This window comes from Vombatus ursinus, unplaced genomic scaffold (genome assembly GCF_900497805.2).
Source record: "Vombatus ursinus unplaced genomic scaffold, bare-nosed wombat genome assembly UNPS02006779.1, whole genome shotgun sequence".
Taxonomy (NCBI): Eukaryota; Metazoa; Chordata; class Mammalia; order Diprotodontia; family Vombatidae; genus Vombatus; species Vombatus ursinus.
The window spans coordinates 21,964,338-21,976,082 of record NW_020946557.1 but is presented as its reverse complement, the minus strand read 5'-3'; the positions used below and the strand labels follow the sequence as shown (position 1 = coordinate 21,976,082).

The 11,745-nt window shown below is 35.9% G+C and overlaps 1 protein-coding gene across 1 annotated transcript in view; it reads left to right on the top strand.

The window, feature by feature from the left end:
* The window catches only part of ARHGAP18 (Rho GTPase activating protein 18), a 168,115-nt gene extending 159,050 nt beyond the window's left edge, over positions 1 to 9,065 (top strand). The window contains exons 14-15 of the mRNA XM_027848567.1: positions 5,746 to 5,807; positions 7,503 to 9,065. Coding sequence (XP_027704368.1) covers positions 5,746 to 5,807; positions 7,503 to 7,594 — 154 coding nt within the window. The 3' untranslated portion in view covers positions 7,595 to 9,065. The remainder of the gene's footprint in view (positions 1 to 5,745; positions 5,808 to 7,502) is intronic.
* Positions 9,066 to 11,745: the final 2,680 nt, after the last annotated feature.

The following is an 11,745-nucleotide window of genomic DNA, read 5'->3' as shown; positions in this document are numbered from 1 at the left end:
ATTACTACTACTAATTCAGAGCAAGTTGATAAAATATGAATATGGTATTATATGTAAAGCATTTTGCAAACTTTAAAGTGCTATGTAATTATTTTTATTATTACTACTACTAATTCAGAACAAGTTAATAAAATACTAATATAGTAATATATATAAAGCATTTTACAAACCTTAAAGTGTTATTTAAATGTTGTCCATTACTAATGCTACTGTTGGTATTATACGTAAAGCATTTTGCAAACCTTAAGGTGTTATATAAATGCTGTATTATTATTTTTATTATTACTACTACTAATTCAGAGTAAGTTGATAAAATATTAACATGGTTATATATAAACATTTTGCAAACCTTAAAGTATTGTCTATTATTATTATTACTACTACTTCAGAATAGGTTGATAAAATATTCAAAGCACTGTATAAATGCTAATTATCATTATTACTGTTTTACCAACTGAGTTAGGAAATTACTGTTAAGGAGTACAGTATTTCAGTTCTTTCTGTGTTGGTAGATAGTCTTCATCTGTAGTTGTGGTCCCGCCCCTAACCCCCTCACGCCTGCCACTCCCCTACCCATACCAAAAAAAAAAAAAAGTCCTTTCAGAACTTAGCTTTCGCTGGGCTTTGAATGGTAGATATACAGTCTATCACTGGACCCATACTCAAAGAACATTCAGTATGGTAGGACCTGGCAGAGTTTGCTTCTCTCCTTGTATATCTTTCAAGGACTCATGGTTACTTCCCACTCCAAGATTAGGCACATTAGTAGACTGTTCCCGTAGCAAGCAATAAGTATTTATTAAACTCTTGCTATATGCTAGGCTTTGGGGGACTACAAAGAGAACAAGAAAACAAATCATCACGGAAGAGACAAGATGTATATAAATAAGTGCATGCTGAGTTTATATAAAATTAAGTACAAAGTAATTTTGAGAGAGAAGGCACTATGAACTAGAAGAATCAGAAAAGGCTTCATGGAGACAGTGCTTGAATCAGATCTTGAAGGAAATGAGAGATTGTAAAAGGTGGAGGCGGGGAGATAATGCATTCTGGGCATGGGGAACAGCCAGTGCAAACACATGGCTATAGAAAATTAAATCCTAATGGTCTGTAAACCATGTCCTAATTTTGAACATGTACCTTCCCTTAAAACAATAAGAAAGGGTTTGTTGCTCTGTCCCTTTGGGCATTCCATTAAACCCTGCATATCTTCTTGAACTTACTCTGCCTTCTAGAAGTAGATACATTTTAATTTTGCAGGTTCCCGAAAATAGATTGGTCTTCAGCCTTTTACCTATTGACTGCCTCTGTTAATCAAGGACATATTTTGTAACATCTGTTTTCCATGGTCACCAATCAAAGATATTCATCTTAATTTTTAAAATAATAGTTAAATAATAACTTTTTGCTTTAAGGTTCAGAAAAGGACTTCCTTACAACTCTGAAATAGATAGTACAAGTCTTTTTATACCCATTTTTTAGATGAGGAAACAAGCTGAAGCTTGTACAAGGACAGACACTTAGTATGAGAGCAGCGACTATGGTCTTCTTACTTCTAGACTAAGCTTTTTACTACATGGTGTGAACTCAGGGAATCTGAGCTAGAGTAAGATCTTGCCTACTGTATGTATTAAGTTTAGATTTTTCACACTGGTATTCAGGATCTTTTACTACTGGTCCCATTGCTCCACCTAGCACAGTGACTTAACTAGCTGTATGAGCCTGGGTAAGTCATTTAACCTCTGTCTGCCTCAGTTTCCTCAACTGTAAAATGGGGATAATAACAGCACCTACCTCCCAGGGTTGTGAGAATCAAATGAGATTATATTTGTAAAGTCCTTAGCGCTGTACCTGGCACATAGTAGGTACTTCATAAATTCTTCTTCTCCCCCCCCCACCCTTCCCTCACTTCTATAGCTTTGGTCCTTACTTTAGTCCTTCAAAGGATATGGTTATTCTTTCCATTGGTGCTGATAGCAACCCATGTCTCGTTAGCCTGTACAACCCTTAACCATGTCCTTCATAAATTCTCCTGACAGCATCTACTCAACATGCTAAAAGCTTTTCTCTGGGTCTTTTGACATTCTCTAGGTATCAGTGAAGGTGGGTAGATAAATACATGCATAATAAATATATAGAGAGAGATAGAATAAGATAGATAGATAGATAGGCAATCAGATAAGGCATTTATTAAGGACTTAGTATGTGCCAGGCACTGTGCTAAGCACTTGGGCTACAGATATAAGGAACAGGATGGGGAGGGACATCCTATAGCATGGTGAAGTGGTGAGGAGGTCTGGTTTCAAGCAAGGTAAGGTGAAAGCTCACACTTGTCAGAGCCCAGAGTGGTTCCAAACGTGGAGTCCAAGGTTTCTGGGGGGAAGGGTAGGTATGATGGCCGGAGAGGAGCTGATGTGCCTTAGGGGTAGCTAGGAAATAGTATGTAGGCCTTGCTCTAGGCAAGATAAAATGACAATTCACCTATCAGAGCCCAGGGTAGTTCCAAAGGTTTGGCTTAGCCACCCCTTGTTCTTACTCTTATCTCTCTTTAATTGACTTCTTTTTTCCAATGGATCCAATCCATTTCCATTCTCTGCACATATTTTGCTGCCTGAGAAAACAGTGAACTTAAAATGGGATGTCCCTAGGCTTTATTTTGTGGCATTGTACAAATCACTTAAAATTCATTGAGCCTCAGTTTCTTAATCTGAAAAATAGGGATGATATAGATGCTATCTATATCACAGAGTTGTGAAGATCAGATGAGGAGGGTACTACAGGAAGGATGAGGGTTGAGTCCTTTGGAACTGAGTGTGATGGCAAAAAAAAAAAAAAGACTTCCAAAAGATGAGATAAGATCATGCACACAAAGGGATTTGTAAACTGTAAAAATGCTATGCAGTGCCAAGAATTGTTATTTCCATGTTATTCCTCCTACTGAAAATGGTCAATGGGAACAGTCTCATTCTAATCATTCATTTTTTCCCCCTCTGCCTTAAATGTTGTTGTCCCACCGCATTTACTCAGTACTTTATTATTTTGCATTTCATTGTACCAATGAGACTGGCTTTCCTGTGTGCCTTGTGAAATTAATCTCTGTAATTTAAAGTCACATCTTATATGTGATTGTGTACGTTGTTTTCAGGTTGCTTCATGGATACATGGTGTCTGATAAAGTAGACTATAAATTCCTGAAAGCAGGGATAGGGATTAGCCTTTGCCTTTTTTTTTTTTTTTTCTATATCATTCAATAAAATGCTTTTCCCTTAGGAAGAGCTAACATTGATAAAGACTTTTTGACTGAATTCATTAAGCACATGTTACCCACCTAAGGTATTCTGTGAACTGTGTTATAGCCTAAGGATGCTAAACAACAACAAAAAGAACTTCCTGCCCTCAGGGAGTTTATATTCTACTAAGAAGGATACAAGTTGTACACATTTAGTACATACAAAGCCTATACCAAGTCAGTAATATATATTAAGTGTTTTAGATGCGTTGTTCACTTGTTAGGTCATTTTTTTTCAGTATTGTTCAATTCTTTGTTACCCTATTTGGGGTTTTCTTGGCAAAGGTGCTGGAGTGTTTTGCCATTTCCTTCTCCAGATCATTTTACAGATGAGGAAACTGAAGCAAACAGGTTAAGTGACTTGCCCAGAGTCACCCAGCAAGGAAGTGTCAGAGGCCAGATTTGAACACAGGAAGATGAGTCTTCCTGATTCTAGGCGCAGCGTTCTATTCACTGTATCATCTACCTGCATGAGATGAGTAATAAGCATATCATTATCCTTATTTTACAGATGAGGAAAGACAGACCCACTCAGAGGGGTTAAATGACTTGCCATATAGTCATGCAATTATTAAATACCAGAGCTAGGGCCCCTTTATGGTAAATATACTATAGCAGGGGCTACAATGTATCATATGCATGATATGTATGTATGATACTATACTATATGTACGTATGATACTATACTATATATCTACATATATATATCTATATATCTCATATATATGTGTGATAACCATGTATCAACTCACTGGACCCTATCTTCTGGATGATCTCTACATCTCAATCCCATTACCAAACTGTACTTCCAAAGCAAATGCTTGCAGGAAAAGCGATGAGTACTTATATTGTGCTGATTATATATTGTGCTAATTGAGGATCGTGAAATCATAGATTTAGAGTCAGAAGAGCCCTTGGAGGCCATCTATTCCAACTCTCATTTTACAGAAGAAGAAACTGCTTAAGTGATTTCCCTAATAAAACTTAGGTCTAAGTGTGCTTCTCATCTACTCAGTGAGGTCTGAATGGCTCCCTATTACCTTCAAGATCCAGCGTCAGCTCGTCTGTTTGGCATTTCAGAACTTTACTGCTTTCTACCTGCATTCTTACAACTTACTTCCCTCTACCCAGCATGCCCCTCAGCTTCACTGGCTTCACTTGTTCTTTCTCACACACTTGACCCTTCATCTCTTGACTCCATTCCTTTGCTGGCTGTTTCCCAGTGCTGGAATGTTCCCTTCTCGCTTCTGCATCTTCACTTCCCTGACTTCTTTCAAAATGAACCTCGGTTCCCATCTTGGACAAGAGGCCTTTCCTGGTCTCTTCTTCCCCCTCCACCAGCCCCACAGATGCTCCTGGTCCCTTTTTCCTCTGAGATTATCTTCTGTCTACCTTCCTTAGATCATCCACCCTATCCTTCCATCAGTACATCTTGTGTATACATAGTTATTTACATGCTATCTTCTACATTAAAATGGGAGCTCCTCAGTTGAAGGCAGCCTCGAATTTCACCTTTCTTTGAATCCTGAGGCTCAGTACTAAGTGATTAAGAAGTGCTTGTTGATTGATTAGGTTCAGAGGTTTAAGGACTTATAGGTGATTTGCCCAAATTCAGACAGGTGATAAAGGTGAACTAGGGGAGGAATTTAAGCTTGAGAATCCTGACACTAGAGCAAGAACACTATCTATGGTACCATGTTGCCTCTCATTTTTTTTCCAGCTATTGCTTTAGTACACCAAATGGAACTCAAAAGTCTTAGGGGGAGGGAAAAAAAAACCCTAAAAATAAACAACTTCCTGGAAATCTTGGTTCCATAAATATAACGGGCTCCTTTTAAAATATTGCGAAGATTGAATATATGTTTATAATGAATGTATGTCTCTCTAATTAAATTTTAAGTTCCTTAGGGTAAAGACTAGGTCTTATACATCTTGGTATTCCTCTTAGGACATAACCACAGTGCTATGCTTGGTAAATATTTATTGAATGAATGAAAGGAATGTGAAAAATAGAGTAGAAGTATTTCTTTTTAACAGCTATTTAAGTGTCTCTTTGGTGCCTGGATACCATACATTATTGGAGATTAGTGTGTTATTTTCTTGGAAATCTTATGTCTTTAGATATTTTGATACCAGAAACCATGAATTTTTATATTAATAATTTTATTGGTAATTGATGTGTTGGGCATTTTCTTTTAAATTGTATGTCTTTACATAGTGATTTATTATTTTGCTTTGATATGCATGAGTGGATGAGTTAATATTAATTTACAGGTGACATCTTTTTACTGATTCTGCACATTTAGCAGACGGGAAGAAAAGAAATGTGCAGATAATTACAGTGTGTCTTAAGTTGTGAATTTTCCATATAGCCCAGCATCCCCTTAGCACATTAAAAGGATATGATTGCAAGCTGTTTCATGGTGTGACTAATCAGTTTGTTTTCTCTTCAACAGTGGAGTTGTCCAGACTCTCAAGAAAGGGGAAGTTTTTTTGTATGAAATAGGAGGAAATATTGGTAAGAACAGGCTTTTCTACTTTCCTTATATGAGCTGACATTTGTAATCTTTATTATTAATATCTGTGGAGCAAAATGGGTCAAGAATATAAAGTAATATTTGAGATGCTGCTGAGTTATAGTTTTCTCTATGATCTACTTACTCATCGCTTTTTAAGAAGGAATCCTGGATGACCAAGCGTCTCTCGTCAGAGTGTCTGAGCCACCTGCATAAACTCTCCTCCTGAGTTTAACTTCAAATTCAGGCAAATTCCCTGCAACAGGAGAGACTCCCATACTCTTTAGTGATGCAGATTTTCCAAACCCTACTTCCTTCACACTTGAATGACAGCTTACGTGTCATTTCTACTTGCATTCTGTAGGAATGTGGTGCTTAGTGCCAAAAAAGCATTTTTAATGTTGTAGTTATTTTTTTCTTTAAGAAGGAAAACCAGAAATGCTTCCGACTCTAGTTTTTGTTGTTGTTTGCCTAATATTTTATACACATTGGGAACTTAGGACATTCCTTATGGAGAATAGGAACAGCATAACTGGATTTTAAAAATCTTTTGTAATGCTTCTTGGACATTTAAAAGAATTTCAGTATAAAAACGATATTTTTTTTAATCCTTTAAAAGGAATAGCTTAACATTAATTTTTATTAAGAATTTGAAAATGATTAGAGAAAATGGCTTAAAAATTAAAGAAAAGAATTTTTTTTATTTTAAAGCAGTGATTTTGAAACAACCAACAGACCACTGGATTAGGAATCAGGAGACTTGAAGTCAAGTCTCATATCTACTGCTGACTCACTATCTGATCATGGGGAAGTCATTTAACTTCTCCAGGCTTTAGTTTCCTCACTTAGTTTCTAAGTCACCTTTCAACTATAAAAATCTATGATTTTATAAATCTATTCAAAATGGAAACTTAATTTAGATGAGCTTGTTTATGATCCTTAAAGAAAAAGATGTTGCCTGTAAATGAAGCAGTATCTCATTCTTAAAATTGTAAGAAAATTTGAAATTTAAAGTTAAAACCTTTCCCATTCTGTTTTTGCAAAAATTTTAAGTTTTTCATCTTTGCTCTTGGGAGTTAAGAATGACATATGGCATGTCTTATGAAAGGGAAGCTTCTGATGGACATCAGAAGAAAGTATTATTGGAACTAAGATGTTTTCAGAATTGTTGACCCCGAACTTTGAAAGAATCTCTTGAGACTCTTTATTTAAAATATCTCAAGCCCTACTTCTTTAGTTTTTTTTAGAAAATACTAGTCATCTATGGATATTCTATATTAATGATTCCTTTATTGATGTAGGTATATATATTAATTTATTCATTTACAGTTCTGTAATACTGTCCTTGGTAATAATTTTGGGGGGTGAAGAAAATGGAGGATAGGAAGCTGGTTTTTTTGTTTTTGTTTTTTTAAGTCCAGGGCTTCTGAATTACAATGTGAAACTGCCTTGTTTCACAAGACAGGGCATTGGCTCTAGAGTCAGGACCTGGGTTCAAATTCCTCCTCTGCCACTTATTACCCATGTGACATTGGGCAAGTGACTTAACCCCTGGCATCTCATTCATCATCCATAAAGAAGGGATTGGATTAGATGGCCTTTGAGGTACCTTCTAGTTCTAGATAAATGAACCTAAATTTAAAAATAACATTGACATTTCCACCTCTGTAAATTTGTAACATGTGTGTCTTTAATAGGAGAACGCTGCCTTGAGGATGATACGTATATGAAGGACTTATATCAACTCAACCCAAATGCCGAGTGGGTTATAAAGTCCAAGCCTTCGTAGAAGACTCATGCACTGCAGACAATTATGTGGACTGACTTAATGACAATTGTTGGAAATAGTGGGATTCTTTTGTTATTCTAATATGCCCCACTATTAATGAGTGACACTTTGAAGCCTTATAAAAAAATAAATCTCCCTTGACTTTGTTCCCATTAGGCACAGCCTAAAGAATATTTTCCTTCTTTTTAATATGATTTGTGCTCCTGCCAGAATAATGGATTTTATTATTATTAGGAAACAAAAGTCCCTTGAGTGAGATACAGAGGAAATTAATTGGTTTATGGCCTGTGTTATATTCTCCGTGTAACATGTACTAGTTAGTGGAGGTGATTGGATTTAATATTATAGGAAAATGTGTGTGTATGAATTCCCACACCCCTTTCTGATCATATATACTCTGTACATTTTTTTAAATCCATGAATGAGGAATACATTATTAAAAAAAGGGGGTTTTTTTCCTTTTTTTCTGATGATAATACATTCCAAATGTGACTAGTTATTAAGATAATACATCTCTTAGAAACAGCTGACTTGAGTAGCACATCTTGGAATGTTAGAATGCTAATGTTCACATTAGTGAAGCATTGTTTTAACAATTATTTGCTACTCCTGCCACATCACATGAGGTGATTCAGAAAATTTTTTACACATATCTGACACATGCACAGAACTCTATCCACTGTCAGGAAAATGGGACTGTCAAAAACTGCCAATTATCACTGAACTGTTGAATACTAATGTTTGAGAATAAATAAAATATATCCATGGAGAGGTATGGGATTATGGATAACAAGAGAGTGAAAGCCAAACTACTTAGAATGCTCTGTATTCTTTCAAATGGAATTTAAAAAGTGGTAATTGGTGCTCCACATTGTCATAGCAGAATTAGAAATGTATGCGGAGTCATGTAATGCAGTAATGGTTGGAGAATGCATTCTATACAGAGAAGGATTGCAGAGTCATAAAAGTCTGCTGGTTAGCATAATTCTAGTTGGTAGGGCCCAGTGCACATGAGGGGGCTGATATTCATGGACTTATAATCAGAATAAATTTATTGTATGTAGCGGAAGGGACCATTCAAAGGAATTTTATTGCACAAACCATATTGTGACTAGAGATCTTTAGACTGTACTGTAAATAAGAAGGATCAAATGGAAGAAAAATGTTAAATATTTTATGAGTTTTGAGTGTAGTAAATAAAAGGCAATGTAAATGAGTAACTCAACAAACTGTGTTTATGACACTTTTTGGTAGGACTTAGGAAAATTTATCCATTTTATCAGGAATCCTTGATGTCATTTTAATTAAGAGGAAAGTGTTGTTGATAAGAAGAGTTGTGAATTTTCAGCATATAATTACAAAAGCATCCTGTGGATATGATCGCTTAAATAACTGTGGTGATTTCGTGCCATTTCTCTTTTTTATTATTTAAACAAGATCTTTTATAATTAAATGCATTTTTCTTAATCTATCTTCTCTCTTGAATTATTACTTCTAATTGTATGAATGCATGAGTCATGCTCAACCAAAAAGGCTATAATTGTTGATTTTTTTTTTAGTTCCAAATGATTTCCACTCTTCATTGGCTATTACGTAACTTTCCAAGTGGAAAGACATGTGGGAGACATAAAATTGTTTTCTTTCTTGTTTTCCCCTCTTGTTGACTTTCCTCCTTTAACAGATTTCAATGGGGATTTTGCCTTATGCCTGATTTTCACAACATATATTAATGAAATGTATGCGAAATACTGCGTTACCATTATCAGCATTATCAGCATTATCATGAAAACAATCTAACATGAGGAAATAAGCAAGGTTCACAGGGAATATTTTTACAAAGAACCAGATGTCTGAACTTTGTCAACAAAGGAAGCAGCACATAGATGCTGATTAAAATCAATCGGAGGAGTGGAATTTTCCTGCCATTTTTGTCAGCTCTTTTCCCATCACCCTATCCAGTACCTACCCTGGAAAGGGCACCAGGTTTTGGGAATGAGAAGAGAAGGTGGCTAGATTTTGAGATTCAGTTCATAATTTTGAAGCCTCCAATTGAAGCATCAGGATGACATCCATTTCCCTTTATCTGGTCAAAACTTTGCTTCTCTCCGAAAGGGCAAACAAACAAAAAACTATCTTTCCCTTAAGTGTTTTCTAAAAAAACAAATAAAACAATAACCTTCTTTGATGGCGTATTTCATTGTACTTTGGTGTAAGCTTTGAAGATAGAATTTTCTGACATTAAAATAATGTTGCATCATTTCTCCCCAACTCCAAGAGTTCCTTATTGTCTTTTTTGTTTGAATTTTAACTCCATGAGTTGGATGTCTTGCTTGTTTGTTTTTTGTAAGAGAGCACAAAAGAGAAACCAAATGTGGTGGGGTTGAGAGTCATACAAACAACTCTAAAGGGGGCTGTTCTAGGGTAAAAGGCAGAAGAGCTAGGTTTTTAAAAGGTACAAAGAGGTCTGTTTTTATTATATATACTTTATCTTTTCTGAGTGAGGTCCAATAGTTTGATACTATTAAAAACTGTTGCTGCAATTATCATAGAAAATTCCCTGCAAATTCCCCTTGGGAAAAGCAGTTAAAGTCATGGGATTTTTCATGTTTGTCCTTTCTTCAGTTGGATCATTTCTTGCCTTCATGAATGTTTCTTAAATACTTATCAGTAGGTGGCAGTATTGCCCAGATATTCTTTTGTTTCTGAACTCTACACACTATGAAAAGCTGATGGATTGGGATCTAATACATCCAGACTTTAGAAATTCCAAAGCTGATATTACAGTGAATTTTCTAAAATAATCCTCTGTAATGGACATCATCCTTATCTGTTAAAATACTAAGGTGTAAGGGTTAGAAGGAATTGGATCACATAGGTATCATTTTATCCTGCTGGGAGCTTACCTTCTAAAATAATTCCTTCTCTTTCCTCTTTTCCTTCCCCCTTTCTTTCTTTTATTTATTTATTTGTTAATTTATTAAAGGCAAATATATTTATTAATGTCTTTTCATATACGTAGAGAATTTTGCTTGCTGTAATACAGGGAATGACATAAACTGTTACAATGTAAAACTCAGTGTATATTTTAAGTTATTTACAATCCAGAATTTGAAGGCAAACTAAGATGTTTGAAAAATGAATGATGAACCTTAAGCATAATCAACCATTTGTATAGCAGAAGCCATTCTGAGAAAAGTAATAGCTTGGATCCTTGAAGTTAACAGGAATACTTTTCAGTAATGCCTTAATGAGGGGAACAGGGCAGGGGATCAAAGACATAGTTATCCTTTGCTTGATTCATTTCCCTCTAAAACCTTTCTTAACTTGCATACAGATGGTAAAAGTTTTCAGTACAATCCTTCATGGTTTCTCCCATTTTAAACTTTTTGAGGAATAAAATGATATAAAAACAGTACCCATTATTGTGAAGGACAGTGTGCTAGTGAGACACTGTGCAAGGATTCATGCCCTCTTGCCCATGGGAATCTTATGGACTAGATGAAGGGAATCAGATATGTTCACAAAAGGAAAGGCCATTAGAGAGGTGATGACAAAGTGGCATAAGCTCAGAGGCACGGGAGATTCTTTTGGGGGAGTTCTTGAGGGAGTTCTTCAGTTGAGGGAACTGTTCGTGAAGAGGATAGCACTGGAGCTAACCAGGGCCTTGATGAATGGTGGATTTTTTACTCATCGAAGACTGGGGTAAGGGACATTCCAAAGCAAGGAAATAACATAGGCAAAAGTCCCATGATGAGAAAGTTTGGGATATGGCAAGCAGTCCTGATTGACCAGAAAACAGGATTTTTACAGGGAGGCAAAAGGAGATCAAAATGGAAAAAGTAGACTGACTTCGTATCACCTAGGGCCTTGAGTGTCAGGCTGTGGAGTTTGATTTGAGGAGCCATGTTTTTGAACAAGGGAGTGATGTGATCAAGGTTTCATTTTAGAAATTGCACCGTTAGTATAATTTCATTGTTTTGAGATTTATGAAACTTTATTATATAGAGCAGTTCTTTGCCTTTTATATTTAGACAATCCAGTCCATGCATTTGTAGCTTCATATCAGTGGCAAAGGCCATTTCTTGAGTGTGTAATGGCTCCATACAGACATCAGGACAATAACAACAGAGATAAGACCTTTGCTCTCAGGG